This window comes from Corylus avellana, chromosome ca5, assembly GCF_901000735.1.
Source record: "Corylus avellana chromosome ca5, CavTom2PMs-1.0".
Lineage (NCBI taxonomy): Eukaryota > Viridiplantae > Streptophyta > Magnoliopsida > Fagales > Betulaceae > Corylus > Corylus avellana.
The window spans coordinates 13108479-13133900 of record NC_081545.1 but is presented as its reverse complement, the minus strand read 5'-3'; the positions used below and the strand labels follow the sequence as shown (position 1 = coordinate 13133900).

Sequence of the window (25422 nt, the reverse complement as noted above, 5' to 3'; positions counted from 1 at the left end):
GGAAGAAATATCTGTTTTGTTTGCTTGGATTGCTTCTGTTGTTTATGTTTTCTTTGTTGCTTTACTTTCTTGGAATATATGAAAGAGTTAAAACGGTACTAGAAGGAAGAATTCTCAAAGGTTTTCAGTGTTGGCTTTCTTTGCACTTTCAATGTGAAGGGTAAAAAAAAGAGTATCTAATGCTCTAAGTTGTTTGCTCTGATGGTAGTTCAGTTTATTCCTCCTTTAAGAGATGATTGTAACATGCAACTGTGAAAAAATACCAGAAATCAGAACATATTTTTCCATTTGCAAAAGCCGTGATCCTGTTGTCGGTGAACTTTGAAAGGATCCAAAGTCTAATTCTCCCATTTCAACATAGTAAGTGTTAGTTGCTTTTCATCTTTTATTGAGTGAGATTGGACCATGCAAATGTAGGAACGTCTTTTATTGAGTGATCTTGTTGTTAGTGAACTTTGAAAATTGTGGATGTATCTTTAAAGTAACGCAATTTGAGTTTATCAGGTTCTCAGGTAGTAACTGCAGAGATCGTAGTCTTTTGTTCTTCTTTTTCTTTTTATGAAATAGAGAAATCTGATGGGATATCTATCTTTTCAGGCACAGTTGCACACAACATACGATATGGAGTGCAATTGAGAGGGAAGAAGCTAAGTGATGAGGAGATTTACAAGTTGCTAAGTCTTCGACTTTTTTTGTTAGTGTTGTCTTAGACTTTTCTTGGTAGGGTTTATAAGCATGCATGTACATATATGGGGGTGAAAATTGTTGAACTGATAGCTGGTAAATGGTAATGCTTTGATGAGTTACTGTTCTTTCTCATCATCTTCCAATATTAGCTAGTATGACAGTAGCTGTTTTACCAGCATATATAGCTAATGATGAAAGTTTTCTGATTCATCCCTTGACAATCTTTGTAGTTTCTGAAATATTCGTCTCCATGGCTGGAAATTTAGTTGGAAGTTCGGGTCTTCTAGCTGGTCCCTCTCTTGGTGTAGATAAACTGTTCCTTAGTCATCTAGCTAATGATGAAAGTTTTCTGATTCATCCCTTAACAATCTTTGTAGTTTCTGAAATATTCGTCTCGGTTCTTCTAGCTGGTCCCTCTCTTGGTGTAGATATATTGTTCCTTGAAAAATGCTAGGTTTACAAGCAAATTAAGTCATTTGTTGGAGAGCCATATTAAAGTAAGTCATTTGTTGGAGAGCCATAAAGCCTTTATTCTTGAATTTTTGCTTGTAATATCTCTATACATCAAGCTATAAACACTGTTATCCCTCCCCCGTCATCGGTTACCGTCCACCTCCATCTCTAGCGCCGCCCCTTTGTCATCGCCAATCACCCAAAGGAAGTGTGATCTGCCACCCGTGGGGAGTTGACATGTAAGGCTCCCCAAATGAATTTACTAAATGTTAAATCGGAATGTTCTTTGTAGCGTCTTCAAATGCATGAACTACTAATTTACTTGAAGTGCCACCAGTATTAATAAATATAAATTAAAAAAATGGTTAAATGCAAATTTAGTACTTAAGGCCAAAATCAAACAGACTCCTCGGTTTCAAAAAGTGTCACAAGTGGTACCTGTTATTAACTAAAAAGCCCATTTGGTACTTTTGTCAAGGTTCCGTCCATTTTTTTAACGGAAATCCACGACACCTCACTTAAAATCATGACACGTGTCATTTGTGCCACATATTATTGCCAAATCAAAATATCCTATGATGCGACTCTGTATCACATATGATACTTTTTTTTTTTGACACGAGATAAAAAAAAAAAAAAAAAAAAAAAAAAAAGGAAACTTTATTTTGATCCCCTGAATTTTCAGCCGATTTTACAAACTTCCCTGAACTTTCAAATCTCTCACTTTGGACCCCTGAACTTTGATTCGCTCTCACTTTGGATCCCTCTGTTAATTTTCAAAGTTAAACTCAAACGATTTGACTTTTTATGCCCATTATACCCCCACCCAATCCACTTGAAATTCCGAAAATGCCCAAAACTACAACACCCACCCCCAGCCCAAAACAACATCGTTTTGGGCATTAAAATTGTTTTTTCTCTTTTAAAAAAAAAAGGCAAAATAAAATAAAAATAAAAAAATCGGGGTGGCTCCAACCACCCCATTTTTGGCCAAGGGGGTGGTCCAGCCACCCCCAAAAGGCCAAAAACAAAAAGGGATTTGGTGGTTTTAGGCTTTTGATGGCCGGACCACCCCCAAAGGTCTGGGGGGTGGTTTCGGCCACCCCCTACATCCGGTATGGGGGTGGCCGACCACCCCCAAGGGAGGAGGGTGGTTCGCCCACCCCCATACCGGCTGTAGGGGCTGGCCAAACCACTCCCAAGCCCTTGGGGTGGTCCGGTCACCCCTAAAAGCCGAAAACCACATGATCCCCCCTTCTTCTTTTTTTTGGCCTTTTGGAGGTGACCAAACCACCCCCAAGGGCCTAGGGGTGGTTCGACCACCCCCCTTGACCAAAAATTGTGGTGGTCCGGTCACCCCATTTTGGCCAAGAATGTGGCTAGAGTCACCCCGATTTTTTTTTTTTTTTTAATATTTTGCCTTTTCTTTTTCTTTTCTTTTTTTTAAAAAAAAAAATAATAATAATAATAATTTTAATGTCCAAAACAACGTCGTTTTGGGCTGGGTGGGTGTTATAGTTTTGGTGCCCAAAACGGTGTAATTTTAATGTGGGGGTATAATGGGCATAAAAAGTCAAACCGTTTGAGTTTAACGTTGAAAACTAACAAAAGGGTCCAAAGTAATAGAAATTGAAAGGTTAGGAGTCCAAAGTGAGAGATTTAAAAGTTTAGTGAGAGTTTGTAAAATCGGCTGGAAGGTTAGAGGGCCAAAGTAAAGTTTTCCTTAAAAAAAATAATTAAAAATTAAAAAAACTAAATTTTACACAAACCGAAACAAAAAACAAGATTAAACCACCCAAATCGATTGATAATATGAAGTGAAAAGTTTTTTTTTACCTTGGTATCTTTTTCTTTCACCACAATATAAAACTGGAGCCTTCAAAATACATTAACAATTGAAATACACTAGTCTCTCTTGAATACAACAGTACACAAGAAATACACATAAATTTGCCCCTATAAGATTTCACCCAACGACTCAAATCCTAACAAATGATTTTAATTTGCACTCTCAAGGAACTAACATGCTAGTCTATAGAACAAATGTTTTACAAGTAGAAAGAAAATTAATATATAAGTCAACGATTTAGTAAGTAAATCACCAACGAAACTTAACTCATGCAATAAATCCAGTTTAGTACTTTAGTTGGAAATAATGTAGGAAGATGAACGTTTTAAAAAAAAAAAATCGAGGGTAGTTATCAAATATCATTAATATTTAACATGAGGTTTTGGGGCAAATTATACTTAATGACAAGAATAACAGTAATTATGCTGGTGTGGAAAACAATACATTAGAAGGCAGTTGATCAGCACATAATTAGGAGAAAACAATTTGTAGTTGTAAGATAGAAAATCATACTGATGAAGTGTATAATATAATATTTATGATTATACCTATTTGTACCCATAACCCTCTTACGATGAGGTTCGCACATTCCGTTGGACTTCAGGTACAACAGTACCGGTGTCCCGATGAGGTACAATAACCAGCCACCACTAGTTGTCCAACAGGATTTAACTCCGGGTGATCTACACAACTAGCAATGCCGTAAGGCATGACCGCCATTCGTCGATGGTTGTGCCGGTCAGTTTTGCCATCAAATTTAGAGTAGAGAACATTAAAAATAACATGGATCATAGGGTCAAATCCATATACTAATGTGCAGGTACCCCAATGTTGCGTCAAAATGATTACAAACCCAAGTACAACCTATTAGAAAGAAATAAAATTCTTGGTGAAATAGATGTCAATCTTCAGGGAATGATACACTAAAATAAAATTTCTATTATTATGCAGAAAAATAAAAAATGACTTGGATGTTGTTTTACATATTTAAGCTATTATTACTCAAACTCTTCTTCTTTTTTCTATGGTAGTATTCCACGTAATAGTATAATTTTCAGTTATGAAAACATAATTTATTTCATGGGTAATACAATAAATAACAACGCATACTTAAATTAGCCTTTTTAAAATATTAAAGCTCGCGACAAGCACGTCAAATACGTATACACACAATTTATAGGTAAATCCGTTTGGCGTTCTTATGGGTGATTACTTACCTGTATGTTAAAATTCAAATTCTCTTTCCAAAAGGTCAAAACTCATTGTTCTGCAAATCCATCCTCTAATATTACCCACTCTCCTAAAACACAAACCTTAATTACACTTTAAAACCCTAAAACCTGATTTAGTAGTGATAATTACTAGCAATGGCTGACTGATCACTCGATTCCCATAATCAATTTTGGGCCATTTTCATGTCCCAATTCTCAACTTTACCAAAATTCACTCGTGCTAGAGCTTAAGGTCCTAAAGCTTAAGCTCACAAATTTTCTCAATTTTCGTGCCACCACTTAGCTTCTCATTATTCTCACAATTAGCTTCTTTTATTTATTGCTTTTCATGCGTCATATCATTTGTTTTCTCTCGGACCAAGTAGCCAAGGAGATGTGGATCTTCCCATTTATTCGAAGAGAATATTTATTTGGATACTTAAGTAGAGAGCCTTGTTCTACTGAATGTAGCTAACACCGTGATAGTTAGCTCACAAAGAAAAGCAGGTACTTGATGCTTAATATCGGATTATGAATCATATTACAATTTCCTATTTCAATATCAAGTTATTTCATATTTCAATTTTAATATTTGTTTTGGAAATAAATAACCTTTCTTTTTTTTTTTAGAATTCTTTGAATAATGTAACTTTGAGTTTGCTCTTCTGGTTGGTTCTTTTCCCATTTTGGTTGATGCCCATCTGCTCAAAAGTGTTCTGAATCAATCCTGTTATGGTTTCAGTCATGGGTTCTCGTTAATCTTTGCTGCATAGATAGTTGTGTTCGTCTTTCTGTTCATGCCCATTTGCTTCAAATTGTTATGAACCATCCCAAATTATTATTGGAAAAGGAAAGGCAGAAAAAGTAATTGGAGTATATGGAAGAAAAATCAGGTTATAAAAGTAAACAAGTTGGTATTGATTGGACTTTGAGCCTTTGCAAATATTTTCCTCATATTTTTTTACAAATTCAATAGATCAACCATTATAATTGTAGAATCTATCATTGACTTACGTGTGATCTACATAAATTTACAAATCTAATGGTTAATTTATAAAATGAGATTAGAAAAATATTAACATCAACCATTTTTAATTATGATATAAGATTTTAACTTAAAAGTCAATTTTTTTTTCGTCAGAATTATCACTATTTTTCAAGAAATGTTAACTAACACGTTTTTATGCAAAATACTACTCAAAAAATGTAAACTTCCCAAAAGTTTGTTAAAGAAAGTTATAATGGCTAGAATGGCTGACTACATATCATCCACACTACTTTACATCGTAGATGCTTGAATGTCACAAATAGATTCTTAAAAAAATGGGGTTAAATATTTTTTTAGTATGGAAGGGATTGCTCGGCCATAGGGCTGTAAACAAATTCAGCCAAGCTGGGTATTAGAAATCCAAGATCAACTCGTTTTAGAAGGCAAATAAACGAGCCGAGCTCGAGCTTGAGCCGAGCTGGAAAACCCTTGGTCGAACTTGGCTCTTGGAGAAGGTTGACACGCTCTGGATCGCCAAAGGGCAATTTCGAGCCGAGTCGAGCTCTCGATTAGCTCGACTCAGCTTGAGCTTGAGTTAGGAAAAAAAAAAAATTATTTAGTGATTTCAAGGGCTGACAAACCATGCGAGCCTTAAACAGGTAGCTCGGCCCAATTAAGGTTCGTTAAGAAATCAGGTATTGATAAAAAAACAAAAAAATCATACAATTGGTAAGGACTTCACTAAATCAAGTAAGACTCAACAATGATAAAATTCACTAAATCAAGTAATATAAAATTACATAAAGGACAATTATCTTGGGGCCATGATTCATGGGAAAACCTAAAACAAAGTAACTTACAATTGCAGAAATTAGAAACACCTAAAATTACATGCTTACAGGACAAGTATATCAGGGCCTTAGAACATTATCAGTAGCTACCCTAAAGCTGCTTCCCTTTCCTACACATATGGAAAATCTCAAAAAAATCACAAAAACTCACTTACAACAGTTTTCCTATATCTTCCTTATACATTAGGATTGCTACAGTTGAACCCAATGTATTGGGTTCAACTGTCACATGGTTTATTATAATCAGAAAATGACATTCTCTCCTCTCGCACTTTCCTATGCAAAATAAAAGAATATAAAAACAAAACAAAAGTAAAACAAATAATATTTTAATGCTATAGGAAACTATAAAGGGAAGCTATTGTGTAGTGTATTTGAATAGGGAAGCAAAAAGTAGTTTGGATCCTTAAACTTAGGAAAAATGATCAGGTAGCTGCTGGGAATACTCTAAACAAATTACAAGCAACTTCAACTTGAAGAACAAAATTAATTTACAAACAGAAGAATTACAAATCAAATTGAAGAATTACAACTGACTGAAATGAGTCAAATGACCAAAAGGCAAAATTACTCTAAAGAGACCGCAGTCTTCGACCTAGCCGCCGACTACCCACACCACATTGCATTCAATGAAAAAAGAAAGTTGTTAAATATTTTTAACTCCCTTGCAAAATATCAAGGGAGCTTTATCACTTAAAGATTGAGTAATCAACAAGTATTCAAAAAAACATATCAGCAAACGCACATAAAATTAAACATTGCAAAATGTCAAGGATATGGGTTCCACTTGCTGGTAAACACTAGTTTTAGTTGGACTTAAGTTGCGCAAATTAGTGAGACCATCATTTTCCTTAAAAATAACATGGGTCATATGGTCAAATTCGTATGCTAACGTCAACGTACCCTAATGTTGCGTTCAAAAAGTGGCAAACCCAAGTGCAACTTATCGCAATTAATAAAATTTTTGGTGAAACCGAGGTCGATCTTCAGAGAATGATAAACACTAAAATACAATCTTTATTATTGTGTAGATAAATAAATAAATGACTTGGATGAAAAAAAAAAAAAAAAAAAAAAAAGGTAGAGCAGCGGAATGACACTTAAATTCCATACCTAAACCAAAATAATTAAAATTGAGTTAAGAGAGAAAAAAGTTGATGCAAAAACATTACAAGAGCCCATATCACTCCTAAACGGAAGATAGAACAATTAACACTAACTAAAAAAATAAAGTTAATTGAGCATGAGTTTGATCAAAACCTTGATTCCAATATTATGTTACAAGAAAAATTAAGTATTAAATAAATTTTTGAATCATAACAAATCAAAAAAAAAGTAAGTACTTGATATACTCAAAAAATTATAACAATAAAAAAAAAAAAAACTAATGAAAGTGAAATATTTTTTGAATTAAAAATTATTCTAAACATTTTATTATTAATCTATGAAAAACATATAATAAAAATACTAAATTTCACCCTAGCTCTAAGTAATTACGAAAATAAATTTGACGATCAAAGTGTCAAATATTAAAACAAGAAATAAAATAAAAAATAGAAGGCATGGATGAGACAAAGGTGTCCTTGCATTTTCAGGATCTCATGATTTGCGAAGCTTGAACAAGGTGTGCCGCAGCAAATAGTGGAACGTGTGGAACCGCTCCACTTTCGGCGTTCTATCCTTGACCTTGAAAGCAACATCTTCAGTGAATGTTGTGACTATGTATATAAGATAAGAGAGAACTCGACCTCCTCCCCGGTTCAAAAATGGGTTTTTCTTGCTCGGGTGCCCCCTATCTATAAACTAGATAATTGAAAGCGGGCTTTAGTCCGAAGGAAGACAAGGAACCCTACTAACTGGGTTTGGCCCGAGAATGAATGAAAAAGATTGGCTCTCGATATGGCTAGGCAGTCAATCAATATAGATTGATCCGAAATTTTATTCAAATCTAATATAATACCTGTGGGTACATAATAAATGTATTGAATCGATTCTTTTTAATGAATAGATCCGATCGCAACTTCAAATATGGAATGCAAAGGGATCAAATAATAAATGATACTCTGAAATATAGAACTATAATGAAATATATCCTCTTTCACGTCATGGGCATTTTCTGCAGGGCTTGTCTTCTTTCTTCTTGCTGCAAAAACAGGGAAGCCATTAAAGCCTTCAAGTTTCTTTGGTCGGTAGGCAAATTAAGGCCTTCTCTTTGCTAAACATTCTATCAACTTATGCAAAAAGTAATTTTTTAAGATCAAGTTTAGTGATTAAACAGAATTTTACAATTAAATATTGCAGGCAAACGCACTGCCGTTGATTGTAAAATCAAATTTTCAGCAAAAAAAAAAATCAAAATTCAAATAAAAGAAAATAAAAGGGCCTGCTGGAAAAACAACTAGTTTTGCATATCAGTAGGCAGTAGGGATATCATGGCATTATCCCTAGCCTCTTAAACGCCCGTCACGTCACGTCTGCCTCTTTGAATCAGAAACTTTTCTCCTTGCGCGTTGCTTTGATTGACGGTCAACGTTCAAACACAAACTTGCTGAGCACTGATACGCACGCCCGTGCAAAAAATTTTTTTTTTTTTTTTTTAAAAAAAAAAATTTGCACGCGGCGTGCATGCTTTTGTTTTACCCAAACTTTGCTGGATATATCGTCTCTACAGTCTGCACAGTGACACAACAATGGCCGGGAGTCCTCCAGTTGGTCGCATGAAACAAACAACGACCCCACCTGCTGCATTTCTCTCTAAACAAGCAAGCGGTCTCCTCCTTTTTCGCTCATCGTCTTTTGTAGGAAAAAAGAAACAGACAATGTCAGACTGTCTCCCGAAGGAGGTTATCACCGACATCCTCTCACGATTGCCTGTGAAGTCGCTCATGAGATTCAGATGCGTTTCAAAGGCATGGTGCTCTCTAATCTCCACCCCCAACTTTATCTCCACCCATCTCAATCGCTCTCTTTCCAACTCCCCACACCAGCCCTACCTCTTCGTCTGCCATTGCTGGACTTTGCACACCGTCCTGCTTTATCCATCCGATCCAGAAATAGAACAGAAGGGTGATTTCTTTGCAAACCCATCAGATCGCATAGAATTGCGTGATCCATCTAACAATGAATATTCCTTGCACTTAGTTGGCTCATCTAACGGCCTACTTTGTCTTGCCACTCTGAATTTCGATAACGAAGTTGGCTTATGTGTTCTCTGGAACCCATCCATTCAAAAAGCCATCTACCTTCCCAAGCCTAATCTTGGATTTGACCGTTCGTTAAACAAATCATTTGGCTTTGGGTATGAGCCCACGACTGATGATTACAAATTGGTGAGGCTTGTGTATCCAGATACTGATTATATTGGTTTCAAAACTGTTCCACCTCTGGTTGAGATTTATACGCTTCGAAGTGGCATATGGCGCTCTCTTTCGGCCCCTGGTCCTCCCTACATCACGAACACGTGGTGCTCATCGATTTTCACAGTTTTCCTGAGTGGGGCAGTCCACTGGCCCGCACACACTCCACGGCGTCGTGGCGTCTTTCGCAATGTGATTGTGTCATTTAATATGAAGGAAGAGGCCTTTGGTGAAGTGGGTATGCCTAAAAGTTTACAAGAGCTGGAAGACTTGAACGTTACTCTGGCGCTACGTGATGGGTTGCTTGCACTTGTCCCTTGTAACGAATTTGGCAACAAGGCGTCTCATTCCGTGTGGGTGATGAAAGAGTACGGAGTGGAGGAATCTTGGACTAAGCTGTTTGATGTTCGCATTGGGGGATTTCACAGGTTGATAGGCTTTACAAAGAGTGGTGAAGTGCTAGCGCACAAGGCTGCCTGGTTGTTTTCTTTTGGACCAAGTAGCGGAGGATATGTGAAGGATTTTCCCATTCATCACCTAGAACATATTTATTTGGATACTTACGTGGAGAGCCTTGTTCTACTGAATGTAGCCGACCGAATTCCAAGGCGACTGGAGAATTCGTCTGAAGAAAGCAGGTGTATATCCTGTCCAGAAGGTATACTATAAACTTTGGCATAAGCAAGAGTAAATAAGTTATTGATTCAATTGTTATGATGTGCCTTCTATTCACTGTTTGGTTGATACGTTCTTTGCTGTACTCCTACTTACAAATTCTGCAGCTCAATTCAATCATTTTAATTCTAGGGTTACAAACTTACAAGAGTATTTTTAGGAATTTCACATTTTTCTGTAGATATGAATTATAAACCTGAATCAAAAGTTTTAATGTGTATATTTTGTGTGAAGAGTCGTCGTCTCCTTTGGCTACAAAAGAAAAGTGAAAGTGTGTACTCCCTATTTTTTAATGTTTGTGAAGGAATTCTCATTAGTTTTTGTCTATTTTGCAGAAGTGAATTGAGGGAAAAGAAGATTTGGTGAAATGGTTTTACACCACCTTGGATGGAGTCGGTCGATGAAGTACAAGGAAGAAATCTCTGTTTTGTTTTCTTGGATTGCTTTTGTTGTTTTAGTTTTCTTTGTTGCTTTACTTTCTTGCAAGATTTGAAAGAGTGAAAAGGGTACTAGAAAAGAAGAATTCTCAAAGGTTTTCAGTGTTGGCTTTTTTTGCACTTTCAATGTGAAGGGTTAAAAAAGAAGGAATCTCATGCTCTAAGATGTTTGCTCTGATGGTACATCAGTTTATTCCTCCTTTTTGAGATGATTGTATCATGCAACTGTGAAAAAAATACTAGAAATCAGAACATATTTTTCCATTAGAAAAGCAGCGATCCTGTTGTTGGTGAACTTTGAAAAGATCCAAAGTCTAATTCTCCCATTTTAACATAGGTAATTGTTAACATTCAAGTGGTGAAGGCCTTGGTTTTGGAGGTTTGCTCCCTTCAAGGTTTAAGGTTCAACACTTCTTGATCGAGTGCAAACAATTCTTTAGGGTTACACTTCTTAGTGAAAAAGTCAGAAATATATTCAGTTCCGTACAGATAAACTTTCGAGGGTACAGTGCACGAAATCGAGGTTTACTCTGCAAGGATTGGTTCGAAGGGTTTTGCCTTATAGAGGTTCCGATATAAAAAAAAAATAAAACATAGTTAAGTGTTAAAATATCTTGTCCTCTAGTGGATTTTCATCTGTTATTGAGTGATTGGAGAATGAAAGCATCTTTTTCAATTAGCAATAGTTGTGACACTCATAACCGGTGAACTTTGAAAACTGTGGATGTACTCTCGATTTGAGTTTCTCGTAGGAACTGAAGAGATCATATTCTTAGAATTTTCTGAACATGCCTCGTATTGAAATAGGGAAGCATCCAATGCATATTTGAGATAATGGTAATGATGCTCCATTATGTTTGATTAGAGTTATTCTGGATGGCATCTATGACATTATGGGAGTCACATTCCAAAATGATATTTTCTGTTCTTATTATCCATAGTTTTGTTGTAGCTCTGTAATGCATTTTCTACCTTATTTGATTTCTTTATCATGCCTTAATTTTTATATAACTACCAAACAATGTAATACAATTTCCTACAATTCAATAGAACAAGATGTAACCCCAATTCTTCTCTCACCAACGAACTAACTGTTTAGACGGCATTTAGGGCCCGGGCGGCCGGGGGATAAGCATACTGCCCGCCGCCAATCTATGTACGAGCTGGGACAAGCAGTTCCGATCTTCGAACAAAAGCCTTGACAAGTATTCTTACCTTCTCCAGCATTAAGGAAATAAAAAACGACAACAATAAAAAAGAACACAAGGAAACTACAAAAAAGTAATCCTCCCACCATGAAATTGGTGAAGACCTCGGAAACGTGATGTAAAATGAAAGGATAAAACACAGTGAGAGGTTACAAATGGGTCTGGCTAACACAAAATGGCCAAAAGGAAGGAGGTATAATACTGCAGAGATTGCAGCAAAAAAGAATGAAGCAGTAAAAAACGTGAGAAGCTTCAATGAGTTTTCCAGCATGAATAATGTCGTCTCGTTATATGGGGCTGTCGTTTGACTTCTATACTAACGTTGGTCGGAGCTATTCTAGTGGTTCTGCGATAGGTGTTGTCTAGCAAAATTCCTTCAGGGGGCTTGAGTACTGTCTGGAAGCTGATTGCTATAAGCAGCACAACCACCACCAACAACGCCGCACGCATTTCAGTTGAAATTCGTTTTATAAACCAATATATATATTAAAATGGATAAGCTATACGGACAAGGTATACATTCATAACGACATCATCAATTTGTATGATAATTGTATAGAGTCTACTAATTAAATAAGTATCATTATTCTTTTTTAAAAGACAAATTGACAATCACCATAATTAACCTTGACTTCATTAATTTAATAATCCATATTATGCATGGGACAAGGGTGTGAATCGCAGTGATGACATGTGCTGCCCAAAATGGAGATGAGAGAAATTCTCTGGCCATAACGAATCCAATCTCATATTATTAGTGATAATGCAGTCAATGTTAACACACACGTCGTTGATTTAATTTAAGCCGTTTTATTTAAAGAAGAGCCGTAAAATATGACGGGGAGGTCAACACATTGTTTATCTGCATGTAAACCAGATCCTGTTTATTAAGGATTTAAGTTAAGCCGGTTGACTAAAAAAATGTAGAATAAAATATTGGGATAGAAGTACAATTTGGATATTTGTTATTTTGTCCTCTTTTCGAAAGAATTTGGATATTTGATATTTGATATAGTGAGACTTCTGAGATTTATTACACAGTAATTTCAAATTTTCTAGATTTATTCCTTTTAACACTTCTATGAGTTCAATTTTTTATATTTCTATGAGTCCATAATCCCTCACGTTTGTTTGCTTATTTTTTAGCAATAAAAGAAGTTGAGGGATTGTTAAAAACAAAATAAAAACGAGCTAGCTGTAATGCTTGCCAGCCTATGAGTACGAGGGTAGGGGTTGTTATATTTTCACTACAAAAAACTAATTTGTTTTTGACAGGCCATCAGTGGTGAAGCATGTCATTAGGAACGTGTGTGGCAGGTAAAAAAATTAGGTGTCACTAACGGAGCTTTAGTAACATGTCAATTGTTGACACGTCACTCTTTGGTGACGTGTCAACAATTGGCACGTTCCTAAAAAATTTATGACGATGCGATTTTGACACGTTACCAAAATTTGTTGACCTGTCAAATGTTGCCACGTCAGAAAGTTTTTTTGACGTGTCAAACTTTACACATTTCAACTTTGGTAACGTGTCAAAATTGCCACATCATCAAAGGTAATGTGGCAAATTTGACATGTCACCAAAATGGTAAAGTGTCAAGTTCAACACGTCAAGAAATTAGTAACGTGTCATCAATGTGACACGTCACCAAAGGGTAACACGGCAACTCTAACACGTCACTAAAGTCTGCTAGAAAATAAATTATTATTATTATTTTTTTTTACTCCCCATATTTAATTTTTGAGTTTTTCGGGGCGTTATACTCAAATTTTGGAATTGCCGCACCTGATAGACGAGTTACACATCTACTACAACTACATTAATCAATATCCATCTATCCATCAAAAGAACTATTAATTATCCATCAACTATCACAAATAATTAATAACCAAAAAAGATTTGTTAAAAAACAATCAAACTGCCTCTATTATCACAAAATAGATCCAACTATATATCAACAAAACATATAAAATATACAACTTTGTTCGTGAATACAACAACAAAACATTCCAACCAAATCAGAGTCAACGCCATAAGCACCGCCCGACCTCTCCGCACTAACTGTAAATGATAAAACAAACAATCAGTCAACAAACATGATAAAATCTACAAATTTGATGAGATAAGATTAAACTGGATGACAAAAGGACCACAAAGATACAAAACCAAAGACATCCATAAGATAACAGGGCAAACTTTTAGAGATACCTGGCCAAAGACATGCAGTTGGACACACTCACAAGTCACAACCACCAACTCAAATGATAAATATATACACAGACAAACAATAAGTCCATTTGGAGTTGTACAGTTCCTAACAGCAAGTCCACGAATGATCTACACCTGTTTATGTTTTCCTTCATACTCCTATACTTCGTTATCTAACTCGTGTCCATAGCGTTACAACATATATAAGGAACAAATATATAAGAATTACCCTAAAAATGAATAATTCAAACTAGGTTAATTAGTTGTTTTGTTTTTTTCTTTTTCATTTTTTTTTTTTTTTTTATAAATTCACATAATCTAAATTTGTAAAACCTAAACAAAATTAAAACCACTACAAATTTTAATGCATTTGGTATGGGGTCCCTAAATTAAATAAATCTAGGTTTGTTGTTTTGCTTTTTTCTTTTTCATTTTTTTTTATAACATTTACATAATTTAAATTTGCAAAACCTAAACAAAATTTAAACCACTACAAATTTAAATGCATTTGGTATGGGGACCCTAAATTAAATAAATCTAGCTGAGTTGTGTTTTTTTTTTTTTTTTTCCTTTTTTTTTTTTAATTTACATTTACATCATCTAAATTTTCAAAACTTAAACAAAATTTAAACTACAACAAATTTAAATGCATTTGGTGTGGGGACCTAAATTAAATAAATCTAGCTCAGTTGTTTTTTCTTTTCTTTTCTTTTCCTTCTTTTTTTTTTTTTTTTTTTTTTTAGTTTACATTTACATCATCTAAATTTTCGAAGCCTAAACAAAATTTAAACCACTACAAATTTAATGCATTTGGTATATGGGAACCCTAAATTAAAGAAATCTAGGTTTGTTGTATTTGCAAAACCTAAACCAAATTCAAAATATAAACTAAATTCAATATATAATTTCAAACAAATTACGTAGTATTAAATATATAATTTGCATGCATGTTCATGTATAACAATCGTATGTACGTACTATACCTACCATATATACAAAAAAAAATGAAGATAAAAATCAAATGTTTAAAGCAAGTATATATATACCTAATCAATCAGGAGCTAGAAGGTCGGAGATGGACACTGTGAGAGGCCGAAGCCAGGGCCGGCTCAATGTATTTGGGGGCCTTAGGCGAAATTTTGAAGTTGGACTTTTTTTAAATAATATTTATTTTAATAATATTATTATATTTTTATAATATTATTATTATTTTCATTCTCATTGTTGTTTTATGACTTTTAAGTTTAACTTTTAACTAATTGCCCAAAAAAATTGATGTGGCATACTTGTTTTTTGGAGTTAATTAGTCTTATTTTACAATGAGCTTATTATATTGTGGCCTTATTTTAGAGGCCTTTAATTTTTATGGGAAAAAATTTTGGGCCTTATTTGGAAAAAAAAAAAAAAAATAGGCCTTAAGTTAAAATAAAATTAAAAAAATTTGTAGGCCTTATTAAAAAAAATTTTGAGCCTTTCTAACTGGAGCCCTAGGCGACCGCCTCTGTGGCCTAGCCATTGAGCCGGCCCTGGCTGGGAAAAAGGATCCTCTCCATTTCAAAATTCCTAAATTTTCTCTATTTAGTACATTTTGAAAGGTAGTATTATCCAAAAGTTTTAATAATGATAGTGCATTAAATATAGTACCATTCGAAATGCACTAAATTGAAGAAATTGAAGGATTTTGAAATGAAAATGATCATTTTCCCCTGGCTGGAGCTAGAGAGACTGTAAGAGGCCGGCTGGAGCTATGGTCGCCGGCGGTGAGAGGTACGTCCGGTAGGTTAGCTCGTAAGGGAAAAAAGAAGAGAGAAATTGCTTTTGCCTCCAACCTGTCTCTACAGTGAAGGTGTACGCAGAGAAGGAGAAGATCAAAATGAGGGAGAAGCACGGGGAAGGAAGCTATGGCGCGGGTGGGGGAGGAAGAAAGAATGGCCGTAGGAGAGAAAGAGAAAAAGGAAGAAGGAGTGCAGCGCGGGGGAGGGAAAGAAAAAAAGAGGAGGGAAGAAAGAAGAGGAAGTGCAGGCCAGCTGCTAGGTCCCAATGTCCATTGGTAACGTGTGTCCAGCTGGCACGTCACCAATGGGGTACGTGTGCCATGTCACTAATATGTTAATTCAAAAAAATGAAAAAAAAAAAAAATTAATTTGTAAAATATTTCCCACCCCTGATATATAGACATAATTATATCTATTAATACTCAAAATCAAACCACATTTTGATTTTATACTTATATTTCTACAGTAAAAATTAAAATGTGTACGCGCGTACAATTTTTTTTTGTGAGTTATATATGTTCTGCATGTGTTGTACATTAATCAATAGAGATCTTTTAAGGGTTAAATACATAATACTCCCCTGGGGTTTAGAAACTTTATTTTTACTTTCATGGGGTTTCATTTTTATCACAGAACCTCCCTGGAGTTTTGATAAAGGACCAACTTAGTCCATCCGTTCCTTGACTGTTAGTTGACCGTTAAGACTGACACGTGGACCAATCAGATATTGACACGTGGCACCTATTTAATTTTTTTTAAATTAAAAAAATGTAGTTTTTTTTTTTTAAATGCATTTTTTTTTAAAATTAAATAGCTATCACATGTCAACATCTGATTGGTCCACGTGTCAGTCTTAACCGTCAACTAACGGATGGACTAAGTTGATCCTTTATCAAAACTCCAGGAAAGTCCTGTGATAAAAATGAAATCCCAGGAGGTAAAAATAAAATTCATAAACCCTAAGAGGATATTAAGTGTTTAACCCATCTTTTAATTGTATGAATTGTCCATGCATGTTTCTGGGTGAATATATATTATATGTTAAGTATTAAGTTACCATATGACAGCAGATTTCATCGCACATAAGTTTTTTCACTTTTTGATAGATCTAATTAAAAATTAAGGATATATATCGACGTGGATATATATCGACGTATCTACGGTCCACGGAAGAGTGTCTCTCATATATATGTTGTACATTGGGCTTGACTTTGGCGTGTTGGGGGTAACAAAGCTGACTGATGTGAAATGGTTTAGAAAAAGTATTGAAATTAAGTTGCAGAACATCAGTTGACGTCTTGGACGATGGACGAGTGCGTATGAAGAAGATGTGAAAAGGTTCAGACAAAGTAATGAAGTTGAGTTGCAGAACATCAGCTGACGTCTTGTACGTTGGACTCGTGCGTATGAAGATATGTGCGTAGTTTAGCTGCAACGTATTGTTAAAAAATGTAACCAAAGAGAGATAACTATGGAACAGATTGAGAGAGAACAAGTTGTCTTTTATGCCCATTCTATTTTTAACTCAAACTTGTTCTTCTTTTAATCATAAAGTTGTTGGAATGAGACAGACTAAGAGAACTATGTAGAAGGATATATATATATATATATATATAAAAGAAATAGTTCAATTGGTTGGAATCACAATTAATAAAATGATTGTCATTAGCTCAAATCCCAATTTCGATGATATAGTTTTTTAATAACATGTTTATTTTACAATTGTAAAAATTTAGGGTCTCCAAGAAGTAGTTCAATTGGTTGGAATCATACTTAATAAAATGGAGATCACTAGTTCGAATCCCCATTAAAATGACATAGTTTCTTAGTAACATATTTCTTTTACAATTGTAAAAACTTAGGGTCAAGGCCTTAAACATGTTTTAGGCCTAGCAGTTTGGTTTCCTTTTAAGCTCTCTCAATCTATTGCACGCATGCATGCAAATATGCCTCATAGGTTTTTGTAAACCTTAATTAGCCGGCCCTATAGCTTTTCTAATTTTTCCGAATTTTATTTCTTTTCCTATTCAAACCTTAATTAGTCTGTTTATAAGAAGACGATGATGATCTAAGGTTGAGGCTGTTGAGCTCATAATTAATATCTTTGATATAAATGCTATTCTAATTTTTATTTTTTTAATTAAAAAACAAAAAAGAACAACTTATATATATATACAAGTTGCGCTAATATTCACGAGCGTTAAATGAGCGAGTCGAGTTTTATACGGGTATATATTGATCGTTCATTAATTAAGTTAATTAGTTTCGTGCCCATAAGCTGGAATTAATTTAATAATTAATTAAATAAAGTAACGTGTCGATTTTGACACATCACCAAAAGAGTAACCACTTTGGTAATGTGTCAATTTGGCACATTACCAAACGGGTGACGTGTCAATGTGACACGTCACCCGTTTTGTAATGTGCCAAATTGATATGTTACTAAAGGGATGACGTGTCACATTGACACATTACCAAATGGTAACATGTCATATTAACATGTCATCATTTGGTTACGTGTCATTTTGGCACATTACCAAATGGAAACGTGCCAAAGTGACACGTCACCAAAAGGTAACGTACCAAAGTGACACGTTACCAAATGAGTGATGCGTCACCAAATGATGATATGTTAAAAATGACAAATCACAAATAACTTTAAATTCAACTTTTTTTTTTTAATTAGTAACGTGCTAATTTGTGACACGTTGCCATTTGTTGATGTGTCAAATTTGACACGTCACCATTGGTGACATGTCAAATTTGACACGTTGCTAAAAATGGTGACGTGTCAAATTTGACACGTTGCTAAAGACTTTAGTAACGTGTCGGAAACTGACACGTCAACATTTAGTGACATGGCAAAAATTCGTGCACTTCGACAAATCACTAATCCTGCATGTTTTGTATTGTTTATAAATTGGTTTATTCGGTGTTTAGGATATCATTTTATGTTTTTGAGATTTTTGGTACTTCGTACTTATAGATTTGATAAAGAATTGAAGAAGCGTGAAGAAACTGCTGAAAGAAGACAAGCCTAAACACAGCCAAGTGTGCTAAAAAAAATATATGAAAATGAATAAAAACACAGCCCTAGATATTGACAAATTCTTAAAACAACATTGATTTTTTTTTAAAAAAAAAAAAAATTGGGAACAAAATTACTTTTTGCTTCTTCATCTAAATACACTCTACAATAATTTCTATAGTGTTCTTTTCTTTTTCCCTATACTATTAAATTATTATTATTTTTTTTATAAAATATATGTTTATCTCGTCAAAGTCAACACACTATATATTTGTTCTCAAAAGGTAGCTCAATCGGCTGAGACCACGTATAATGAAGCAGAGATCACTAGTTCGAATCACTTTTTCCCCTGTTATGCGGATATGTCAAGAAAAAAAAAATATTATATATTTATTAAGGAGTAATGCTACTAACACTCTCATTCCTTCATGCACTTACATTCTTATACGAGTAATTCAAGAAGTTTCTCTTGTGTCTTCCTTAAGTCCCTTCAAGATTGATGTAGCTATTAAAATCAACATTTGATCAAAATCTAATAATGATCAATTACAAGCACAATGATAATTTTAATAGCCACATCATTTTTGGAGAGACTCAAGAGGGACACAAAATGGACTTGTAGCATTACTTTTCTCACACACCTTTAGATGGCTCCCACTCTTATCATTAGATCAAAATCTAATAATAATTTATTTCAAATCTAGTGGTAAGAGCAAGTGGCACATAAGGGTGTACGACGAGAGTAAGAGCGGAAAAATGAGAATATGTTTGACTTCAAAAATGTAGAACAAAATACTCGGATATAAGTACAATGTGGATATTTCTTATTTTTTTCCCTTCTCTTTAATTTTTTTTTTTTTTTTATCATTTTTATATTGTTTCAGACTGTTCATAATCCTTCACGTTTGGACAAAGCAAATGCCTTTTGTTTCAGACTGTTCATAATCCTTCACGTTACCAAAAAAGAAAATTTTTGTAGTGTTTTACAAGTTTTTCCGACATTAAGGGGAAGGAAATAAGATTTATGGAGTTTGATGTTAGTGCCCAAATAATATGTAATGCATGACAACCTATGAGGCGTCACACCTAACAAATCAAGCGTAATGCATGGTTGTTAGAATCAGTGGTGGAATCGGGATTTTGGTTCACAAGAGGCAAAATTAAAAATAGATCTTGATGAACAAAAATTGATTAAAAACATTAAAGAATACAACTACCGAAATAAATAAGCAATTTAACAAAATTTATATTGTATAAAGCATATATATAGATGTAACTTAAGATTTATTTTATTTACATCTAGCATTAATTTATTCATTTGTCATCAACAATATCTCATATTGTGAAATCGCTGCATGATTTTTTCATTGTTGATAGTCATGATTCTTGAATCTATTATTCTCAATGTACGTAACTAGACAATTATTCATCTATTGGTCTTCCATTGGTTACATAGACTCTTATTAACAATATTTATTACTAAAAATGCTATTTCAACAATAGTTGTTGCAAGCGGGAGAATTAAGAGCAATGTCACCAATATGTATATCTATGTGTATTTATTTATTTATTTTTTTCTAATTGAATAAGGGAAAAAAGGCTACAGGGAACTATGTGTATTTATTAAATTGTTCAGAAGAGGCATTACTAATAGTTTTCTTTATAGGAGCATAATTAGCATACATGGAAAAGATAACATCGTAAGAAACTAAATATTTGTTTTAATGTGCCTTTTCCTCTATATTATTGTAAGAAACTTTAATTTGTTTAAGTTTAGTGTGATAATACTGATGTATTCTTAACATGAATGCTGTTCAGTTCTAGGTGATTTGCTCATGGAAAGTATATTTGAGAAACCTCTTAAAAATACAACATCAGCCATGAACTTGAATACCTCTTGAATTCCAGACTCTGCTTTACAAGCAAACCAGAACATGTATGATACATGATGCATGTATGGATTAGTGATTACCAATTTTTGTAGTGTCACTTAAGGACACTCAAACTTAAAAATGGTTGGATCTGTAATATACTCAGTTTATTCAATCTATCAATCATCCCTAATTAGTGGCGGAGCCACATAAGCCTTTGGCACCCCCAAAGTTTTTTTTTTAAAAAATTTTTTTCCCAAAAATTAAAAAGAAAAAAAAAATTTCAAAGATGCTACTGTGTATGGTAAACTTTAATAATGCCAAAACTTATTACATATGTATGGTAACCAAAAAAAAATCCTTATCTAATACATATATATGTTAAACTTTAATATCCATATGATTGTTTATTTTGTTGTTTAATGTTTATAAACTTTGATTGTTTCTTACGAGGTTGTGATTTAATTTGAAAATTTTATGTTCATGAATAAACTTTAGGTTCATGAATTGATTGATTTAACTTGCTGAGAGCTTCAATTTAAATTCAATACTTGATGATTTTGTACTTCTAAGAGACCGTAAAGTGCAGTTCTAGACTTTATATATATATATAGCGCCGACATATTTCATTTCTAATATATCAATTTGAACACATATTTATGAACTTTTGTTGATATTTTTTTGTGATGGATATATTATGTGAATTACCAAATTTGTCGGGTAGAGAAAATTTTAGGACGCAAAAAAAATTTTAGCGGCACCCCCAATATGAATTGGCTGGTTCCGCCACTGTCCCTAATTAATCTTTCACATGCATACAATAGTCATTGTGTGCAAAAATGATAAAAGTCATGGGAATCATAATTAAGATTTGTCCAAAATCAACTAATCGATAAGCGTTGTAAAACCAGTGATTTCACTGGTTGTAAAATCACAAATAATATGGTTTTTCCTATGCAAATGACAACAACAATTATTGTAGAAAATGATTAGTGTCATTAATTTGTCCATATTTTTCTCATATTCTCATACAAATTCAATGGATCAAGTATTATACTTGTGGAGTCTAATGACCAAACTGGCTGACTACAGATCATCCACATTACTTTACATCGTAGATGCTTGAATGTCACAAATAGATTCTTAAAAAAATAGGGTTAAATATTTTTTTTAGTATAAATGGTTTAACAATTTTATTTTTGATTTTGTAGATAACATAGTCTTACAGCTAACGGAAAAAATATTTTCTTCGTTCTTAATTCCATAAATTTAACAGAAATTTACATCAAACCAATCAAAAACAAGTGCTGAAGTATGACAGTGGAAGAAGAAATTAGAATCTTGAAAAAAAATGCTGTAGTATAATCTGCACAAATAATTAAAGGTAATTTCTGTGCATGTCTGTATCAACATCTTTTTTCATGTGATGTGGACACAACATTCAACACCTAATTAATTAGAATCAAAGATGAATCAAAGTTCTGAGTCAAGTATAGTAAACATTACTCATATCCATGCATAGAGATTTCTAAATTTAGATTCTTTTTTTTTCAAAAAAAAAAAGAAAAAAAAAAAGACTTACACAGCGGCGGGTAGCTTGCGGCGAGGATCGAGTTCGGAGGTACCCGTGAGCTATCCCTCAATTTTGGGGATGACGCAAGCCACCCTTTAATTTGCAAGCCATCATCCTTTTTTTTTTCTTTTTTTTTTAAAAAATTAGAGTGGGACTCTAATATTTTCCTGCGTATTTGACAAATAATCTAATAGAGGACTCGAATTTAGAATGGTGATAAATTCAAATTTTAAATCTATTAAATTGAAAAATGAGGTTTTAAAGTATACCAAAAACGAAAGAAGTTGATGACCTAATTTCCCCTAAATAGTTGCTATTGTCATGTCACTTACGGACACCCAAACATAAAAATTGTTGGATCTGTAATATACTCAGTTTAGAGTGCAGGAACAACCTTAATGAGCGGAACCAGCCTACTACAGGTAATTAGTTGTTTTCTTCTCTTGTAATAATGCCGTTCAATAAAATAAATAAATATCTTTATTAGTGGCACAAAGGAAACCACAATTGATTAAATAAGATGTCATACAAATTAGTGTTGGTTATTATTGTTTTGATTGTAACTCCAAGGGTTGGTTTAGTGATTGGACAGCCTGGAACTTTGAGTATACGCTTCAAGGTCTTAAGTTTAAAACTCACAAAGTGTACTTGTGGGAACTTCTATGCCGAGGGCCTGTGCACCCTCGGGATTAGTTGGAGCCAAGGGCAGAGGGAGGGAGGTCGAGGGGGGCACTTGCCCACCTGAACTCCTCAAAATTCTCCTTACCCTTGATCAATAAAATAAAAAAAATAAAAAATAATAATAATACCATGATTCTGGATTTATGCCCCCCTCATCAACTCTTGATGGCAAATGCCACCCCCCTCGACCAAAGGTTGAAGATGATGCGGTTGAGTCAACTCTAACCATTATAACTTGAAACTTGATGTAGAAAAGCAAAAGGTTTAAGATGATGCAGTTTCCAATATTTTTCTTCAACTATGGAAGAAGATAAGGTACACACGTGCAAGAGAAAAATAAAATAAAATAAGAAAGGTACAACGTGCAACTTGCAAAGCACAAGAAATAGACCAAAAAATCTTTATAAAATTAGAAAGTCTTATCCACATTTTCAACTGTTCCCAATAATTTTTTTAAAGTATGGAAGAAGACATGGTACATTCTAACATGCATGCAAGAGAAAATTAAAAATTAAAAAAAAAAAAAAAAAAAAGTACAACGTGCAATTTGCAAAGCACAAAAGGGAGACCAAAAAATCAATTGTTATTTCTAACTTTCTAAGCCACACGTTTTGTTTCCTAGAGCAATGTGCCAATTAAATTCAAAGAGGCTGAAGATTAATTGTCAAATCTCCTTACATTTTACAAAAATTACAAAACTTTGAGGCATTTTTCTTCTTAAAGATTTGTCGATTTTTCCTTTCACTTTCTAACTTCAACGGAAAATTGAGGTATGCAATTAAATTTTTATATTTAGATTTAAAGTTTTGATTTTTCCTTTCACTTTCCAACTTCAACAAAAAATTAAGGTATGTAATTAAATTTTTATATTTATATTTAAATTGTTTTTTAAAATTAATTGTTTTAATATTTATATTGCTATTCTTGATAATTGTTTAATTATTTATTAATTGATATAGTTTTTGTTTCATATTTTAATTGTATAAAATATATAATTGTAGTTATCTTAGATTATGGAGAAAAACAATGATTTTATTGAGCTTTAGTCAAATTCTAAAGGAGCTCGTGTTAAAATTGGTGAGCAGAGACAAATATTATATTAACAAGAAAAAAATATAAAAAAGCCCTCCAAACTACCAGCCTTTTTCGATTTAGCCCCCTAATGTTCTAAAAGTGATAAAGTAGCTCCCCCAAACTACCAAACTATTGCATTTTGGCCACTCCATTAGTCAAAACCGTCAGTTTGGACGGAAACTGCAAAACGACATCGTTTTGTTACGGGTAAGTTACTACAATGCCATTTTGGGAAAAATATAAAAAAGCTCCACAAACTACCAGTCGTTTTCATTTTAGCCCCATAATGTTCAAAAAGTAATAAAGTACCCCCCAACTACCAAATAGTAGCAATTTGGCCACTCCGTTAGTAATTACTGTCAAATATGATGGAAACTTCAAAACTATGTCGTTTTGACAAGGGTAAGTTACTAAAATGCCCTTTTAAAAAAAAATTATTAAAACAAGCACGCAAAACAGCGTCGTTTTGCTTGAAATTAAGGTTTCCTTACACTTACCAAAACGGCGCCGTTTTGGAAGTGTTAAAAAAAAAAAAAAAAAACCTTAGACCCCATACAGAAAAAACCCCCAACCCCGGTTTATCTCTTTCCCCCAAACCGCCAGCTACCACGTCATTCTATCTCCGGCAACCTTCTCCTTCAAGTGAAAAAAAGGCAACGCCCCTCTCTCTCTCTCTTCCTCTCAAAATCGACCGCCCCTATCACCACCATCCATCACTGTCGGCCACACCATTCATTGGCTACAAAGCGGCACCGAAAAATTCTTACCCATTGTAGAAATAAAACTAAAATATCACATTCGAAGATAAACAACACCGATCTGACAGCTATACCATGAAATACTATAAAAAGATTGAGTTATGGGTAAGATTTACAGGTTGCCGGATATAGACGACGTGGTGGCTGGCGGTTTTGGGGAGAGAGATAAACTGGGGTTGGGGGTTTTTTCGTGGGTCACCTGCGTGGGGTCTAAGATTTTTTCTTTTAATTCCTAACACTTACCAAAGCGGCATCGTTTTGGTAAGTGTATGGAAACCCTAATTTCAAGCGTTTTGCTTGCTTGTTTTAATATGATTTTTTTTTTCCAAAAAGGGCATTTTGGTAACTTACTCTTGCCAAAACGACGTAGTTTTAAATTTTTCATCATATTTGACGGTAATGATTAACGGAGTGGCCAAATTGTAACTATTTGGTAGTTTGGGGGCTATTTTATTACTATCTGAACATTATGGGGCTAAAATGAAAACGGTTGGTAGTTTATGGAGTTTTTTTATATTTTTCCCAAAGGCATTATAGTAACTTACCCGTAACAAAACGATGTCGTTTTGCAGTTTCCGTCCAAACTGACGGTTTTGACTAACGGAGTGGCCAAAATGCAATAGATTGGTAGTTTGGGGGGCTACTTTATCGCTTTTGGAACATTAATGGGCTAAATTGAAAACGACTGATAATTTGGGGGGCCTTTTTTTTTTTTTTTTTTTTTTTTTTTTTTTTTTT

At 34.0% G+C, this 25422-nt stretch overlaps 2 protein-coding genes across 2 annotated transcripts; both read left to right on the top strand.

Annotated features, from left to right (window-relative positions):
* The first annotated feature begins 8729 nt into the window (after positions 1 to 8729).
* On the top strand, positions 8730 to 9591 carry LOC132181806 (F-box/kelch-repeat protein At3g06240-like). Its single transcript, XM_059595036.1, has 2 exons — positions 8730 to 9425; positions 9541 to 9591. Exons 1-2 carry the CDS (start codon positions 8730 to 8732, stop codon positions 9589 to 9591), a joined length of 747 nt encoding a protein of 248 aa, XP_059451019.1.
* On the top strand, positions 9490 to 10573 carry LOC132180356 (uncharacterized). Its single transcript, XM_059593148.1, has 2 exons — positions 9490 to 10053; positions 10406 to 10573. The coding sequence occupies exons 1-2, from the start codon at positions 9606 to 9608 to the stop codon at positions 10414 to 10416; spliced, it is 459 nt and encodes a 152-aa protein (XP_059449131.1). The 5' UTR covers positions 9490 to 9605; the 3' UTR covers positions 10417 to 10573.
* The last annotated feature ends 14849 nt before the right edge of the window (positions 10574 to 25422 follow it).